The following is a 19,190-nucleotide window of genomic DNA, read 5'->3' on the forward strand; positions in this document are numbered from 1 at the left end:
TATCCTGGGTTCACCAATCCGCTCATTCCGATCACCTGTGTCACTAAATCGCACAAATTTCCCCACTGTGGGAAAAATAAAGGCATATCTTATCTTAAAGACACCTGAGTTCCATTTCTTATTTTGTCCCAGCTCACTGCTAGATTACGAACAACTCTTCTACCCTTCTGGTTTCTTTGACTTTTTGAGATTTTGATTTGTCTATTGCTCTGGTCCTTGCTGTCTAACTGAAACCCATAAGAATCTTTGGTTAAATAAATGATGGAACTTCTCCCCTGGTGTTCTGCATGCGGGTCCTAACCCCACCCTTAACAATGTGACTCTTACTTGAACTGGATCCCTGGGCAATTGGCTGAAATGTTGGCAGTTTTCTGGATCTCATACCTGAGTGGCCAAAGAATTTCTCAACAAAGTAACATCAGATCTGAAAAGTAGCATTTGTTTTCACAATCAGCCTTTAAAGCCATGAAAGCCCCAGAGGGTCAAATCTTTCCATAAATCTTTATTTGTCTTTTTTTGTTGAAATCAATGGCTTTTGTTATTTACAAAAATCAAGAAAAGGGTAGAGTAGTGGAATAATACACAAGGGGGCCTGAGTCTGGAGGCTTTGGCAAAGAATAAATATATTTCTAGTTGAGTTCCAGGTTTAAAGTTTGCCTCTGTGACTCAAAGAAGCAGAGTGTATCACATGCTCGGGTCACACCGCATCCCAGATAAACGAGAAGCAAAGTATTTGGGAATTGTGGGGAATGGGAAGACGTATTTTGTCTTTTTCAGCTCCTTGGGTAGAACATGGCATATTTGGAGGTCCGGAACCCAAGCAGGTCCCTCATCTCGTTACGAAACTTTGAGAGGTCTTGTCTCAGGTCATTCAGATTTTCCACAGTTGCCTGGTCTGTGCTTTGCATTTTCTGCCGAGTAGAGGTCAGGTAGCGGTGAACCAGGCAGCACATGATCTTCTGGTAATTCTCATCACGCTTCTGTTTCAGATTCTTCCACTCCTATATGGAAAATAGAGTAAAGACAAAGATTGATGACGAAATATTGAAGGAGAAACAAAAAAAGGAGGGTTTTTTTATCAGCAATAAAGATTTTCTACAATCTTTCCAAGGTGTAACTGGCTTCTTATTTTCTATTTAATTAAAGTACTTTAAATAATTAAATAAAGTACTGTCTTTCCAATTTTTCTCACTGGATTTGAAAGGTTTACAGAAATGGCACAAGATTGCCATTCCTGTTTTCTAAAAATAACTAAAATTAGATTACGGTATCTAGTTCAAGGTTCTGACCATTTTTCTTACCTTGAGGCTGTTCTGCCTCTTCAGCTTTCCTTTGGAGGTGTGTGAACAGATCCACTTGCTCATACTAGTCAAAAGGTAGCACACGGTCTTTGGGGAAGGGATGATATTGAAAGGTGGAGGCATGGTACACTTGTCATCGAAATAGCTAAGCCAAAGTTTGGCCCGAGCAAATTTCCACTCCTTATCCTCGTGATTCTAGAGAAGGGTGGGAAAAAAATGCAGGAATGTTACTGTGAACTCTGACACGCTTTTCTCCATTTTAGACAGGCATCTTGAATACAAGACAACAATAAGGCATAATAAAAGACCAAACACTGCTAAAGAAAGGAGACAATATGCTGCCGGTTTTCATTGTGAAATGAATAAATTACACATCTGTGTAGCATTTGATTTTTTTTAGAAAAAAAAATCTATAAAAAACAATCTTCTCTTAACAGTAAGTGAAAACAGTTTTAACATTCAGTTCTAAGTTGAAGTCAAATTCCTCTTGCACTTACAGCAATTTGCCGGAAGCTTTTGTGGAGCATGGCCACCAGTAGCTTGGTCAGCACAATAACAACCACAATGTTGTAGGTGCCTATGATCATGGCACCCACAAAAGAGCGCAGCTCCTCTGAATAGCTGATACGCGTGACAAATAGCGCGACGTGTGCCAGGGAGAAGATGTACCAGAATAAGGCATAACAGGTCCCCATAAACCTGTGAAAAGACGCTGGTATCAGTGGGTATGTAGTGAAATCATCCCAGTCAATCCATCCCAGCCCCACACATAAATCACTCAACAAGCCGTCTCAACATTCATTACTGTCACAGCCGCTCTCCTGTTAGACAGATTGATGTTGGCCCATACGTGTGGAATGCATCGTTGCTCTGCTGCTGGCAGAATATGCCTTCGCAGTCCATGGGTGGATTCTTCTCTGGGTCTTTCTGGTCCTTCCCGTAAAGCTGAGTGAGCCCAATGGTAAAGGAGAACAACACCAACAGGAAGAGGCCCAAAAACTTTCCAAATTCCTGCAGCATCTGACCCATGGAGATCTGAGAAAAGAGACAAATCTTAATCCTGGCCTTCCTGATTCGATCTAATCAAACAGACATCAGGCATTGCTTCACTTTTTATCACTCTAGCATGTAATGTAGGGGTAATACAGGAGGAATACATTTACATGAAACTTTTCTGACACATCTGATATTTGCAGAAGCGATTCTTTCTGGTACTTGCAACATTTCATTTTTGCCTGTTTTCTTGAAAATGTTTCCAATAAATTGACAGATTTTGTAATCGTGCAAATACTCTCTGATTGTGGGGGGCTGGGTGGATATGTCACCTCCAGATGGTTCTTGCCATCAGTAATTTTCCTGAAAGCAATCCCAGTAATCCCCCTTAACCATTAAAGGAGCTAACAGGGATCAGATGTGACACCAGAGAGGAAGACTGTCTGATCCCGACAGAGCTTGACTGATTGGTTTTTTTACTAAAAGGTAGAACATCTTTGCTTGGATATTTTTTTGCATGCAAATCAAATTCACCCTAAAGTCATACATTTTCAGATCTTCTCTGATGTGGTCTGAAGGGTAAATCTGGCTACATTTGATGAAGTACATTTTCTTTTTACTTTTTTTTTTTTTTTTTACACTTTTGAGAAGTAGTGTAAGTCCAGACTCATGCTGACAGGGTACAATAAATCACAGCACGAACTTTAACCTGTAGCAGGAAGCAGTTAAATCAAATAGGTTTCTCTACTGTATATATTTAGGATGAGGAATATTTCAGTTTCCTTAAACAAACTTTATGACACTTATGCTTCTTATTTTTTGAGGGCTAAATTCTTCGCCCTCAAGATTGTGTTTTGGGATCGCGATACTTTTCCCATTGTCACAAATTTTGCACAATTCATTGCTTTTTTTTTTTGCCTTCCCTGAGAAAATGGAAAAGGCAGCATATTCTGTGGCCTTAAAGATAGGGAAAATCTTCTCAGGCCTGTGAAACCCGAATAGTCACACACCTGAGGGGCTTATCTGTGCACCGGAGATGCTCAAACAAGGTCGTAACACACTCACTCTTGCTGAACACAAACACACACACAGTTTCCAGTGTGACGAATGACCACGCAGCGCGCACTTCAGGGTCAGCGACGCCCGATGGTGTTTGCAGTGCAACCCAGGCAGCTTGTTGGAGGAGAAGGGCTGGTTTATTAAGGTGATTCATTCTCTTGTCCCTTCTGAAGGCCCCTAGCGTAGTCCTCTGTCACTTTGCACATGTCTGATTTAGGGAGTGAGGGTGTTCCCTGTTTAAGAAGCCTGACAGGTAGCCTAACTTAGTTACTGAACAAATAAAACAGGAATGCGAGGGGGGGGGGGGTCAGGAGCTCTTAACCTTCACAGGAAGGGGGGAAGGTCTGATTCATCTGCGCTTCCTAAAATGCAACCACATTCAATGAAATAATCTTATATTCATATACAGAATATATACTCAAGATGCATAAGAAATGAAAGGACGTAAGAGACGCCCTTCATAAGAAATGATGGTCATCTTTTAAACCTACTACACACAGTGAAACCTTAAATCAGTCAAACACCGAGAACATGATTAGAATTCAATTAATGGGGTTTTTTTTTCTTTTCATTTTCCCACCAGCATGCTGGTTGGCCAATCTACGTGGGAGATAAACGCCGTCAGTGAGGTTAAGTCTGGGCCATGAGTGAGCTCATTGTATGGTGACAGCGGAATCCCACAGACACACACTCACACTTTCCAACCTCGGCAGGGGGGCACTGCCCGGCAGAAATGTGAGCTGGCCACTCGGCAGTAAGGACGGAATCAAAGCTTCACCGCAGCCCACATATCACTGCCTCGCTGTCTGTGTGAGCAGGAGCTCATCTGAATTCACGCTCACGTATCACAAGGAGTGTGGATGTGTGTGGGCGCGTGTGTATTCGCATGGAGTCTGCCGTGTTCGTGTGAGTGCAGCAACTATTTCCAAAGCTAACATTTTTTCCATCCTGCCAAGACGGGCAGTGATGTCATAGCGGGAATAAAAATGTTTTAAAAAAGGGGGACAGACTGAAAGCAGAGGAGGTGGAGAAACTGTAGTTATAAAGCACTAAGTATCAATCTTTAAGGGCACCCTTGGTGTTTTATAAGCCAACCACAAGCAGGATTTTGTCTTAATGACAGGAAGACATCCTTGAAAATAAGTTTACCTCATTGCATACTGATTTGCAATAAAATCATATGAGGAGGAAAAGTGAATTTCTTCCAAGCACTGAGCTGCTTTAAAGTCTCTCTGCCAGATGGCTGGACACCATGATGCAATAAAAAGAAACACCTATGACATGGAGACTGTTGATGAGCTCGAGCAGAGAGAATACGAAGACCAGACGTTTGGAGATGGAGGTGGAAAAGCAATTATATAACATAACATTCTTTACAAAACCTACACCGCTTTAGGCATTTAAAAACAGTTTCATCTCTTGAACACAAGAGATCAATGCCTGAATATAAAAAAAGTTTCACAAATTTCATTTAGTTTATACTATTTTACAGGTTTACAGCAGATCAATGCAGATGTAACACTGAAATTTATCATTGGCTTTTGAGAAAAAGAAGCAATTCTGAAAATACTTACAGTAATTTCTGCTAACTTGTTGATTTTGATCAAAATGTTCAACTGCAGCAAAAAAGATGACGCCCTAACATTTTGAGAACAGAATTTATTGAGCATGAACAATATTTTTTAAAACTATTTTCTTAGCCCAAAAAGTTCAGGAGAACAAGTCATCACTTTTTCAAATACCACGTTAGCGTACTTGGCCTTTTTCCTGAATTAAATCATATTGAGCCAAAACGTCTCTTAAGATGTCAAAAGACTGTTATTTGTGCTGCTCTGTTTCACTGCAAACTGAAGTCAGCTCACAAAAATCAATTGTGCAAACTGATGGGCTTACTATTCATGTAGCTGTCAGCAGTGATGATGATGTTGATGATGATGATGGTGGTGGCACAGTGATGCATATGGAAGCTGAGCTGCACAATGTTGCCTTCAGCTCATTATGAGCACATTATCCCAACAGAACACATTCATCTGCTGCCTCAGTTCACCGTGCTTATGCAGTACTTAGTGCTGATGATGATAGTTATGCTGCTGCTGAGCACAGCTGGTGTGATGTTTAGTGTGGGCTCATCATTCAGCGTTCACACTTCCTGGATGGGAGAAAGAGTGGGCGGTGCACGTGTGTGTGTGTGTGTGTGTGTGGTCAGCTGAGACAAAATGATGATTTATAATCGTTATAGCAGAATCTGGCTAATCCCCCAGTCCAATGGGACTAAAACTTTTTTTTTTTTTGCAGGTGTTAATGTTTCTTTCCTACCTGTAGTGGCCCCAGGATGGAACTGGTGGTGTACATGAAGAAAAGTCGCAGGTAACTCAGAACATTGGCAAAGGCGAAGAGACCTTCAGCTACCAGGATTGGATGGAAGGCGTCCCAGTTCTTCCTCTCTGTGTCTTCCACATTTTTGAACTGAAGACAAACACGTTACTCTCATTAAACGATACACTCACTAGTTTTATTCATACCACCAGTTTTGAAAATGAAATGAAAAGTGAATCATGCCTCAGGAGCGATTTTTGATTGACAACTTTAGATTCCATTTTGAAACTTTTGCAAAAATATCCAAATATTTCACATCCACAGCAACTGTTCTGCTTTTTGACGAAATGTGCTTGTTCACTTTCTGGCAGAGAGTTAGATAAAAAAAAAAGATGATACCACAGATTTATCCAGTAAATGGGAATTTAGACTTTCAAAAAAAGCTCTTCTTGTTTGAAATGCAAATTAGAGCTTATTCTTACGCTTACTTTTACGTATTATGCCTGAATAAAGCATGTGAAAGGGTACGGACTGTACTTGATGAGCATGTCCCCCTGTCTACTGGTGTTAACATGAGGAAAAAAAATAAATGTTGAAATGAATAACTCCATTTGTATGGGTGTGTTGGGCTGTTAGATATACCGAACAATGAATTACTAACGTTTTTTTCCACACTGAAAAAAATCTCTTTCTGGTTGGAAAGCTTTAATTCTTTCAAGCCAATAATGAAAACTTACAAATGGTGCTGTCTATCCGCTGTAAGAGTGCATGCATTGTGTGCACACCTTGCTATGAGCGACTATTTTAAGTGCAAAGGTGGCCAGGTAAAGGGAATTCATCACAAAGCTCAGCTGGTTCCGAGACTCGTCCAGGAAGTCTTCCAGCCCCTCGTACCAGAGACGCTTCACATCCGACCACACCATCCCTACGGGGAGACACATTTGAATTTTGTTTTAAAAGGCAGACAACAAGCATTGGAAATTAATGTGTTAAAAATATGTCATCTGTGGGATTAGGGGAGGTGTGTGGTGAAAATTACACGTTTTATCTCTCACATTTTTATATGATGCTAATCCTGACTTCAACATCTCATTAAAAGGACTTTTACATGTAATATTTTTATATTTCTGTACAGTGGAATTGCTAGTTTTATTTTAGTTAAAGATTCAAGCTCTTCTTCCACCACTGATGAAAGAAAATAAACATGCAACCAAACAGCCAAATTTCATATCCAGACAATATTTATGAAAAAATCTTCAATCTTAAGTTATTGATCTTTGATTAGACTTGGTTAAGGAATCAATCTGAGTCCATTTTTCACTTACGTCTAATGACTAATCTCACTCCCGCATTATACAAATTAAATTGCAAATTATCCCACAAACATCTTCATATCATTGAATCACACGCATCAATAACGTTTGCGATCCATCACGCGTGATTATTGGGATGATTTATCAACCCGGCGATGACATCCAGACCAATCGACTGTGGTTAACGATGCTTTGTGTCTGGTGGAGAGAAGGGTAAGTCGCTCCGACCGAGTGAGGAGCGTCTGCTGAGACGGCAGGACCATTAAAGCGATTGAATGTTCATGCTAATGGTTTCTTGGCAGAAGAGGAAGGTAGAGACCCATTCCCCAGAGAGACAGAGGGAAAGAGAGAGACAGGGTCAATTTCTAACTGCCACCATCCCGCCTCATCTCAATGCTGCCATGCAAATATATGTTTGAATGTACGTGGGCTTTGTCCTGTAATACCAGCACTTAGATGGGCCATGGAGGATAACGGAAGAAGCTGTGGTTTCTTTCTGCAGAACTCAATTAGATGTAGACAGATTTATTCCAGTCAAATCAGGCTTTCTGTCATTTAGCATGGAAAGAGCTATTTGTCAAATTATGCTTGATAGAATTACGGATACAGGATACTAGATTAATGCCAGACCATAAAAGGATTCTCTCCTTCTCACTCCACTACATAATGTTTTTTTCTATTAAATTCAGTTTTGTATGATTGCATTCTTAATCTATTCTTAGTTCCATTGTGTCCATTAGGAGATGAATGCTTATTCAATTCCATAAATCAACCCCTACATAAGCTCTGACACATGCATTATGATCGCAGCGCACACGATACTCCTCTGAGCATAGCATGTATGCTAATTGTTGCATGAAAGTGGAGGGGATGCAAGGCTGACCTATGATCCAGAGAATGAGGAGGTAATCTATCATCTCGAGTGCAGGGCCCATGGTGTTTTTCTTTCCCTCATTGTAGACTAGAGAGTACAGGTTGAGCAGCAGGAGGAAGGTGAAGTAGGAGGCGCTGTGGATGATGAATTTGACAAAAGGCGTGTGGATGATCTGGCCTACGCGGGAACGCGGCACCAGCAGGTAGCAGACAGAAAGCAGAGGCCACAACATGGCCACGCTCAGCACCGTGGCCATCTTTAGACAGGTGTGTTTGCGCCGGTAACTGGCCGTCTCCCCAAACCAGACCGTGTTGAGGAACTGCTGACAGTTGGACTGGGCCACAAACTGAAAGAGGGTTGTCAGGAGAGAAGACACGAGGACTTGAATCTGATCAAATTGCATTCATTTTTAGCAGCTTTCTAGAACATTTTTATATTTATCAGTGTTTTTCTCTGCAATACAAATACCACAAATCCCCTTTTTTTCCATATCTGGCATCCCTAAATGTGGATTTTGATATCATCAGATTTCTATAATTGGCCATGTTTTGTCACAGCAGAACCATTTTGGATGTAATTTATTCCACTGGGGCCAAATACCCAATCTTGCAATGATGCAAAAGTGAATAATAACTATTACATCCGGCCCATGATTAGGGCCTACTCCAAGATTTAGTAAAGCACTAACAGTCTTGCAACAGTCTTGCAATTTTTGCAAAAACTGGATCATTATTTTCTCCGTAACCCTGAGTGTCAATGTAAAGAGAAAATACAACCGGCTTGGCAGAAGTAAAGAGAATGAATAATGGAGCATTGCCCTGATATACGCTTAAGAGGTGTTATTTCTCCAGTAGAAAACAACAGCATGCCAAGAACTGCACCGTGATATATCTGTCAAACTTTTCAGACGTAGCCATCACAGCTGTAAATTGCCCCACGGCTCCAAACTTCCCAACTTTAGTTTGTCACTGACTGCTGTTGCCTGGAGGAAATGCTTTATCTGCCAAGCTCATTTTTCATGAGCTATCAGCTCAAGGTGTGCTGGAGCAGATGAGTCCTTCATAACACAGAGTACACTACAACCCATTAATAATGGATAGTATAATATACTTCATTCTAACCTATAAATAGTCATTAAATTCTAATCATATCAATGTTGCAGATTTGTTTGCTACTGGTGCAGAAGTTGCAGGTTTGTGACACCGCACCTCTTTTTGGTTGTACTTGATGGCGAGCTTGAGTCGACTGAGGTTCATGCGTTCCTCCAGCAAGCCTCTCTTGTCAACGTGATCCTCACTGGATGTGTGGTTGAGGATCACTTCTAGCTCTCGAGAGTTTCGAGCCTGAGCCAGCAGGTCCTTGGCAAACATTTTACACTGCTTCGCCAGCTCCTCATAGTCATTCCTGGAGTACGAAATGAGATACGATCAGAACAAATTAAAGATTATGTTCCTTGTCGGCTTAAGGATGTAAAAGAAAGCAGTGTTTAAGTATACATAGCATATTTGTGCATTTCCAGTACTTGTGTCTTGCTCTTTATGTGCAAAGAAATTCCCTTAGCATGCCCTGACATGATGGATGGATGTGTGGCTGTTGATAGCAATCGTACCTGAACTCCACCTCAACCAGGCTGAGCTCCTTGAGATCTGTACTCAGCTCAAAGGCTCTGAGAATGGGATCTTCCTCAGTCAGCATGATCAGCGAGGGGCTAGCCAGGCACCGGTAGATGTCCAGACGGAATCTGAACCAGAGATCAAGGTGAACAAAGAGATAAACATGATACGGTAGGTAAATGATTGGAAATAAACAGCAAAGATGAGAAGTAATTCTACAAGTTTCGGCTGTAGCTGTTTCATCCAAACTCGGTTTGACCTCTTCTGTTGTTTGCCAGGAAAACTGCAGGCTGATTTATTTAGATGACTGTGTGGGAAGTGACGCCGCCGTGCAGACAGAATAAAAATGCTCGGCAGAGGGGATCAGTAAAATCTCATCTGCAAGTCTAAGATGGTATCAGAAAACATGAATCACTAATTCTCAAAGGAAACACTGCTGGCTTTTCAGCTTCCCTTTGAATAAAAGTTTGTATTTATTTTATTTTTCAATGTAAAACCATCACGTCGTCTTCTTTTCTTTTCGGTTTTTCCCTTCAGGGGTCGCCACAGCGAATCAGTTGCCTCCATCTAACCCTGTCTTCTGCATCCTCTTCTCTCACACCAACTACCTTCATGTCCTCTCTCACTACATCCATAAACCTCCTCTTTGGTCTTTCTCCAGGCAATTCAAAACAGTTCAAAACTTCCTTCTACCAATATATTCACTATCTCTCCTCTGGACATGTCCAAACCATCTCAGTCTGGCCTCTCTGACTTTATCTCCAAAACCTCTAACATGTGCTGTCCCTCTGATGTACTCATTCCTGATCCTATCCTTCCTGGTCACTCCCAGAGAGAACCTCAGCATCTTCATCTCTGCTACCTCCAGCTCTGTCTCCTGTCTTTTCCTCAGTGACACTGTCTCTAGACCAAACAACATCGCTGGTCTCACCACAGTTTAGTACACCTTTCCTTTCATTTTATCACACATCACACCTGACACTTTTCTCCACCTGTACAATCCTGCCTGTACACACTTTTCCACACTCTCCATTGCTCTGGACTGTTGAGCCTAAGTACTGAAAATCCTCCACCTTCTTGATCTCTTCTCCCTGTAACCTCACTCTTCCACTTGGGTCCCTCTCATTCACACACATGTACTCTGTCTTACTGCGGCTAACCGTCACTCCTCTCCTTTCCAGGACAAACCTCCGCCTCTCTAGCTTCTCCTCCACCTGTTCCCTGCATCACTGATATGAAAAAAATACTGTAACACCAGCTATCGCTATCTATGCATAGGCGGAGCTCAGCATTGGAGAGCATTAGGAGTCCTCTGTGGGTCTGAGAGCATATTGTAAGCCATTGTGATAAAGAAAAAAATGCATTTGATCATAAATCATTTCCTTCCAAGATGGCATTTTGAAGCTGATGCTATCAGCAAAACAAGACACCGCAGTGTTTCATCTCTACTGAACACCTAACTTGACACACTTTTGATTCATAGCTGTTTTTAAGTGCTTACATTCCAGAGCACGGCCAGGACAACAACACAATAATCACCAAGAAGACTAAAGTGATGTTGACGGCTCCAAATTACAGTAATCCAGAGAAGCTCCACTCCTCTGGTTTACATCAGTGTCACTTTAAATGAAGACATCTAGACAAAGCAAACCGCATTCATAGCGCCGTTTACCTCGAGTGCCGTAAGCTGTCCTTCTTGTTTTTAGCGTTACACAGCGTGCACTCGCAGCCGACGGCGTGGGGACGGGGAAGCGAGATGTCCTGCTTCAGCAGCATGGTCAGGATCTCATAATTGTTCCTGTGGGCTGCCAGGATTACCGGAGCCACATCCATTGTGGTGGAATACTCCGGGTTCTGAATCCTCTGCATCAGTTTCTGAAAATATTTGAAATACCGTCATGCAGAAAAATCACAAGGGCATATGGATTCTTTCAACCTGCTGTTTGCATCCATATGGGTTGATCTTGAATGATAAGATATGAGGAGACTAACAGCAATGGAGGGCTTGGAGGACCTCCTCGGCCTGTGGTTGAGGAGGATGTCCACAGCTCCAACTACCTCAGAGTCTATGGCCACCAACAAGGCGTCTGTTGCCTGCATAGAGATAGAATTTTCTTAGATAGATCAGCAACGTGTAACGTCTTGAATGCATTTCATATTACTCTCAGTGTGTGCGTATATTTTACCTGGCAGCCATGCTCCAAAAGAAGCTGCAGGATGTCTAGATTCTCATTCTCGATGGTGATAGTAACGGCGTCTCGGCCCAGCACGTCCACACAGTTGATGTTGAGCTCGCCGTGTCTGTTCTCCTCCAGCAGTTTCTTCACCATGTAGTAGTCGCCTGAGAAGCAGCAACGTTAGGAAGTTCTTGCTAATTGAGCTCTATTACATGAATACTTTTGGAGAAAAAAAGACACACAGACACACACATCGAGATGCAGATGCTCTTGTGGAGCAGGCTCAGTTTCAACCTCAGTCGTGTAACAATAACATCTCCATCAAAGGACAATTTCTGCTCCTGAGCCAAGCCTGTGGAGGCTTTATATGGTCACACTTTGTGGCCCGCACACCTAAAACAATCTCAGCTGGCACAGTTTTCTTATCAATGAACCAATCTCCTCCCATCTGACGGCGTGGGTCTTTTGGTATTTTACACTTGGACCATTTCAGTTTGTTTGTCAGAAGCTGTGCAAAGACAGAACTTTTAAAAAGTAGCAGTGATGTGGATTTCCACAGTAGCCATTAAAGCTGTGAGAGGGAAAAATGACTGTACATGTTTACTGCAATGACGCTGCTGGATATATATGGAGTTGTTATCATGACATAATTAATTTTCTGCAGCATCTTAAATCTTAAACTTGATTCCAGCATTATGAGTTTTTCTTACATCTTAAACACACAAAGAAAAAAAAACCCCATAAAGAACATGACGTTGGGTTTATTTTGGAGGACACAAATAAACTCAAACCTTTCTCGCATGCCAGCAAGAAGAGCTTCTCGTCCAGCGTTGTTTCCTCCTTCACCTCTCTCACGTCTTTCAAGGCCAGAAATTTATCCGGAGAGGAGGCGTCCGTGCCCTGATACAGAGCTGCCATTACGACGGAAAGCGAGTACGGCCACACACTGATGTGCATCCCACTAGAAAGAGGCGACCATTACACAAGAAAGCCCGAATCGAGGGGTGACATTGGATGAATCTTTTCTTTTTTCTTTTTTTTGTTGGGAACGTCGCAACGCGGCAGATGCGTAAAAGAGACCAAATTCATCTGCCGTCACTGTCGCATCTCCACCGAGTCCTTTTACGCGCTCCTCTTGGATGAAAAAACTCTTTTGATAGATGTTTTTTCCCGCAATAAATGACTTTAAATGTCGGCTGCATGCACGCAGGAAGTAACTGCGGTCCGAAAAAACATCGCAGTCGTTTCCCTTGCTGTGTTTACATGCGCCATCTTCTTACATCGCACAGGCTCACAGGGATCTACTTGGTCCTGATGCTGCTGACGAGGCGTCTACTGCGCATGTCTCCTTCTCCACCTGCTCGACCGCTCGGCAGGCGCAAAGCCGTTGTGTTTCTTTGCATTACGTAACTGCAAATCAGCGCAACGTTGTCCATTATGTGCACATCCAACATTCCTTAAAAAAATACAAGACTACAAAGACGTCCGCTGAGGGGCATAAACATCATGATTATATATGTGTTTTGAATTTAAATCCTGTTAAATATAATAATTTATTTTGGCTGTCGTCTGATGTGAAAAGATTGTGCGTGGGCCTCTGATGAGTGGATGGACCACCTCCTGTATAATGTGAGCACGTCCTTGACACTGATGCGTTTGGAGATGCATGGATGAGTTTTATTTTTATTTTTACTGCATATGGATAATGGAAAGAACGCAGGAAAGAGAGGGATCTGGGTCTTTATATAGTCAGACAGTGAGAGAACACATAATACATGTAGGCGAAACACAACTGTCCTAATGGTTTTAGTCAAATTCACACATATCACAGCAGGCAGGATCATAAAACACAGAACAGCAAACATCTGTTGAGATAACGACAGAGAAATGGATGGGTAAAGTGGCAATTTAGAATATTTTGCATTTTAATAAAACCAGGGGATCAAACAACATGACAGCTAAGGCAACATAACAGCTGCAGCAAAAATATTCTGGATATAAAAAGACAATTAGATTCACAGCAGATATAGAAGCACAGGTGCTGCTGTAAGCATTAGCAATAACTCTACTCATTCATCTCAGTAAGCCAGGATAAGGGTGATGGTGGACTAGAGGGTACAATATCAAATTTATCAAAGCGCTGACGGGTAAAAGTCCTCCAGAATTAACCAGTTTTTCACAGACACTTCAACAGCTACAAGTTCCATTACATCGTCAACAGATAGAAACATGTTCTTTAAAGTCTGAAACAGAAGTCCATGTCTTTAAATAAAATATTTATACAATGATTGAGCAAACACATTTCTGAGTAAATATTACAATTATTTGACTATGTTGATAATATGATTGATTATGCCTTAACAAATGTATAAGGTTGAATTATGGTTGAGTAAGTATCTTAACAGATTAATTATATAATTTAAAATCTACCTAAAAAGCTGCGACCAAACATTATAAGGTCAATGAACTCAAAGAAAAGCTATAATATTCCACATGGAGTCATTCTTGAGTCCTGGTAATTATAAGCTGTTAAATTTTATGAGTGTTTTTTTAAAATATGCTTCAGCCAACTCACTCCATTTGTGAGCTCTCGTACTTGCTAATGGTGAAAGAGGTCTGGTTACTGCTCTTTATTACCCAACAATGCAGCATTCTATGGCATCCTTCGCTTAATTGACTGCATTAAAGCAAAGAGAGAAAAAAGTGTGGGATTCGTACAGGCTGAGATTTAGTGCCAGATACTGCGGTGCATTATCACATTTCCATGATCCCAGATTGAGAAAGAGAAAGAATGATTTTAAATTTGCATATGTGACTAAGTATAAGCTCCTGATTGCTTCATTTCTGTTTATTTCAGCCAACTGGTTGTTCCATAGGTGTAAATGTTGATGAACTAGATCATTTTCATGTAGTTTATGGATTATTTGTCCTTTTAAATCAAATCTGTTCTGTTCATTTTTGGAGTTTGAGTGAAAATTCAGTTTCCTGCTCCAGCAGAGGGCAGTCTGTACAAACACTCTGGGATTCAAACAGCTGCATTGGATGAGTGCTATAGCTGAAGGATCAGTCGACACTTGCAGTACGCACAACTTCACAGATGTATTCTGAGATAAACAAGGCCATAACCTTCCCAGAACAAATGCAAACATACAACTAGACGGTAAAATGACATCTCAGTGGTGCTAAAATAAACTGAAATAAGTGCAATAAGTGTCCCCTCCACAAAACTCAAACAGTTCCTATCTCTTTAAACCACTGCCTGGAGATTGCTCATCATAGGGTCAAAGGGCTCGACCCCTTTCACTCATTCCTTTGTGACATTTCGTTTTAATCCCAAACTGACAAGCCTCTTAGGACAGATGACTTTCAATCTGCAGAGCATGTGTTTTCCTCGGTTCAAACACATGGCCTTATACAGTAGCTTCACTCCATTCCTGGGGAACAGCTGTCAGACGTCACATTTCAGTTGATTCCACTTGAGAGCTGTGCCGCTTGTTGCTGCCTCCTTTACGGTCCATGAAATAACACAGCAGTCCTTTTAGACCCACTGTTCTCATTTATTATGAGTTATTGACTTGATTTTTTTTTACACACTAAATATCTCTGTGGAACTTACTGCAATGTGCTTCTGGTTGTTTCCTTTTAATTAATAATAGGATTTTTTTTCTCCCTTAAGGGTATGGAGCTTTTTTTTTTTTTTTTTTAAAGATGTGGGCTACCCTCTTGAGGCAGTAGTGGGAAAAAACAAATACGTTTAATTTGAAATATTGATTATTTTTTATGTATACAAAGAGAATCATTTTTGCAGGGAAACACAAAACTCCTAACAAAAACTTGAACACAGAACAAAGACCCTACACAATGGGGAGGGGGATGAGAAACGGCGCTTGAAGAGAGATTCATGTGATCCAGTGAAGCGCTTGCGGGTGGTGTAATCTGCAGCCGTGTTTCTTCAGAAGCAGGATGGAGGATGCTTACATGGATGCAGCTGATGATGTAGACCTCTTTGAAACATAACAACAGCATCATTTCCCACAATCTACCATTGCTGAGATCAGTGGGATCCAGAATCGAGCCTGCAACTGGACAGACGCGCTGCAGATCCAATGGCGCGGCTCGTTTACGCGCGTCCAAACCCCGAGCGGCCAATCGCATCACGGTATGGGCGGGACTTTCTCTTGTATTCTGATTGAACCCTTCCAGTTTGTATTAGTTGGACCAGCTTGGGGGAGCAGGAAGAGTTGCAAACCGACCCCTGTACGCCGTAGCCGTGGATACTGCCCATTCACCGCTCCATAAAGGGTAGATGTGGAATAATACGAGACGCGCCAAAATCGTGACGGTCTCATTATCTGCGATGCCAACGATCGTTCCCGCCTTGCCTTTATAAGGATGCATGAGAAGGTGACTGCGTAGGGATACCTCCGCTGATCATGGACAAACAGGGCGTCTGTAACAATGATCAAGGCTCCTTCTTTTTTGCGTTGAACGCGGGCCACCCACAGAATCACCGCAGCGCTCCTTATGGACAATTGAAAGGCTCCTCTCACCCGTCGCTCCTGTGAAGAACGTTGCGCAATGCAGTGAAAACGGGAAAAAAAAAAAATCTCGCATGGGATTTGCAATCGGCGGTGACTATATAACCTATTAATCGGGTATTCTATTGATGTGTTGGTTGCCGGTGTAGAGGTTGTGTACATTCTGCAGAACGCGCTCCTGCGCAGTCGATGTAAGCAGCTTTGTCAAGTGGCGAGATCTCTCCCCCCCCCCTCTCTGTGGGCACAGATGAGAGGCAAACAATATCATCAACCACTGAAGTTGACAGCGCCTTGGGAGAAGGATGCTGGCTTTGGGAGGAAGCTTAAAACCTACAGGAATCATACAAAGATAATAGCACAGCCTGGGATCGTGATGAAAGTCCTCCGCAGGAAGAGGATTGTCTTATTCATGGCCTATTTCTTACTGCTGGTCCTCACTATGCTCAACTTGGCCAATTATAAATGGACTAAAGAGCCACAGCAGTGTAATCATCAGATGAGGAGCACCACATATCAGAGCAGATCTGACATTCGCTTCCTGTACAGGCCCTCGCTGGCTAAAAAGAGGCAGCTCATCTACGTTCTGACCACCTGGAGGTCGGGCTCCTCCTTTTTCGGGGAGCTTTTTAACCAAAATCCTGAAGTGTTCTTCTTGTATGAGCCCATGTGGCACATCTGGCAGAAACTCTACCCGGGTGATGCGGTGTCTTTACAAGGGGCAGCCAGAGACATGCTTAGCTCCTTGTACCGCTGTGATCTGTCTGTTTTCCAACTTTACAACAGCCCCGGGGGCAAGAATTTTACCTCCCTGGGACTATTTGGGGCCACCCTCAACAAAGTGGTGTGCTCCTATCCCCTCTGCTCTGCGTACAGGAAGGAGGTGGTTGGAATGGTGGATGATAAGGTGTGTAAAAAGTGCCCCCCTCAGAGCCTTAGATTGTTGGAGGAGGAGTGCCTCAAATATAACACCATAGTGATTAAAGGGGTTCGCATTTTGGACGTTAACGTGCTGGCCCCACTCATGGAGGATCCATCTTTAGATTTAAAAGTAATACACCTGGTCAGAGACCCTCGGGCTGTGGCTAATTCCAGGATCAAATCCAGACATGGTCTGATTAGGGAGAATTTACAAGTGGTCCGCAGCAGGGATCCTAAACTTCGGCGGATACCTTTTGTGGATCCTGGCCACAAAGCGAACAAGAAGGACGGCTCAGACTACCACTCCATAGGAGCCATGGAGGTGATCTGTGACCGCACCTCTAGGACTTTGAGGTCTGCCTTAAACCCACCCAGCTGGCTGAAGGGGAAGTACATGGCCGTGCGATACGAGGACCTGGTTGAAAACCCAGTGAAGACCTTGCGGAGCATCTACCCCTTTGCCAACCTCACCACAAACCACGACATTGAGTCTTTTGCGCTGAACATGACCAGCGGCTCCAGCTCCTCCTCAAAGCCATTCATTGTCTCGTCCAGAAATGCCACACAAGCTGCCAGTGCATGGAGAACAGTGCTCAGCATTCAACAGATCAAACAAGTGGAGGACTACTGCCACCACGCCATGTCGGTTCTAGGGTACGAAAGAGTCCGAACAGCCGGGGAGGCCAAGGACTTGAGCAAATCACTGCTTACACACTCCAAACTGTGAAAATGTACTCACCACCAAAGACTGATTAATTTAATTTTCATTTTGCATCGAGTGCCGTTTCCTCTTATTGTGGAATTAAAGCTTTACTTTAAATCAGTATAGGAGGAGCTCCGTTGGCCGCATTTGGAATGTAACATGTTTCTCTCAGTTGAATTACACTGATATTTGAAGGGACCGCTCCTTTTATACAGGGATATTGGATGTGTTTGACAATGCGAAGGCCTACGAATCAAGACTCAATGAAGCGGAAAGGATGAAAAAGAAAACAACAACTGTATAATTACCTTACCATGTTAAAACACTACCAAGTGGAAATTTCGGAGTTATTTTTGAATGTGCAAAACCTTACAAAAATCATTTTTTTCAGTCTCCATTCTGTCTGTTATAATGAAAATAGTGGATGAAAGAGAAAAATAACTGGTTTTTAAAAAAAAAGTCATTGCTACTGTTTGTACTATCTGAGGTCAGAGACAATCAATAAATTGGCTCGTTGATGTGCCATAGGTAGCGATGTGATCAGTAGGCTACATCAGATGGAACAGTAGGAGTAGTTTGTTTGTTTGTTTTTGTCACCAAATCCTCATAGGATGATATCATGCACTATGGACAATGTCATGGCTCGGAAAACCTGGAAATTCTGTCTCAGTGTCGATGTAAGCAGTCTGTTCTACCATTTCAAATGTTTACAAATGCTTGCTCTTATAAAAAACACACAGTCTGGGAAATGTTGCATTGAGTAAAGTTCACAGTCAACAAGACGGTTTATGAAGTTTTGATTTTACAACCAGCACTGCTGCACATTATTATCAAGTCATGGTTAACTAAAACTCCACCCAGGCAGCTCAGTTTCCTCCATTTATGCTTTTGGCCTTTAAGAAACAGTCCCATGACAGTTTGAGCCTCATCATACGACTCCTTTACTGTGAAAATCTGCTTCTAGGAGATAGATGAATATAAAAAAGTCATTCTTAGTTTTTTTGTACTAGTGATTCTTTCTTTCAGGATCTACATTAGTAAGTGTTGAAGATACATCTTGTTTATTAAGGAATGGATGTTCCTTAAGCCCTATAAATATAAACTGTCCAGTTCATCAGATCTGGAATATTACCTAAATACAGCTCTGACTATGATGTGTTGTAGATTTTATGGGGATTTCATTGTATTTTTTTTCACTAAGCATTGTTGGCATTATCTAAAAGCTTACAATTTCCCCTATCCCATAAGAATCCATCAACACATTTCTTGATCCAGATGATGATTCAAATCATCGGCAAAATCAATATCTAAACTTTTTCATGGTTTTAAATTATTCTGCTAAAAAAAACAAAAGAGAGAAAAACACAACCTCTCCCATTGAGGTG

The 19,190-nt window shown here is 42.0% G+C and overlaps 2 protein-coding genes across 2 annotated transcripts; one reads left to right on the forward strand and one right to left on the reverse strand.

Moving 5' to 3' along the window:
* Positions 1-23: 23 nt before the first annotated feature.
* trpc1 (transient receptor potential cation channel, subfamily C, member 1) lies at positions 24-12,603 on the reverse strand. Its single transcript, XM_068304331.1, has 13 exons — positions 12,438-12,603; positions 11,656-11,810; positions 11,462-11,563; positions 11,142-11,344; positions 9,466-9,597; positions 9,065-9,260; positions 7,866-8,202; positions 6,455-6,594; positions 5,670-5,819; positions 2,152-2,336; positions 1,799-2,000; positions 1,302-1,496; positions 24-1,001 (listed from the first exon to the last, which is right to left on the reverse strand). The coding sequence occupies exons 1-13, from the start codon at positions 12,601-12,603 to the stop codon at positions 774-776; spliced, it is 2,391 nt and encodes a 796-aa protein (XP_068160432.1). The 3' UTR covers positions 24-773.
* A 2,371-nt stretch (positions 12,604-14,974) lies between these two features.
* On the forward strand, positions 14,975-18,728 carry chst2b (carbohydrate (N-acetylglucosamine-6-O) sulfotransferase 2b). Its single transcript, XM_068303971.1, has one exon. It carries the CDS (start codon positions 16,432-16,434, stop codon positions 17,827-17,829), a length of 1,398 nt encoding a protein of 465 aa, XP_068160072.1. The 5' UTR covers positions 14,975-16,431; the 3' UTR covers positions 17,830-18,728.
* Positions 18,729-19,190: the final 462 nt, after the last annotated feature.

This window comes from Antennarius striatus, chromosome 20, assembly GCF_040054535.1.
Source record: "Antennarius striatus isolate MH-2024 chromosome 20, ASM4005453v1, whole genome shotgun sequence".
NCBI lineage: Eukaryota > Metazoa > Chordata > Actinopteri > Lophiiformes > Antennariidae > Antennarius > Antennarius striatus.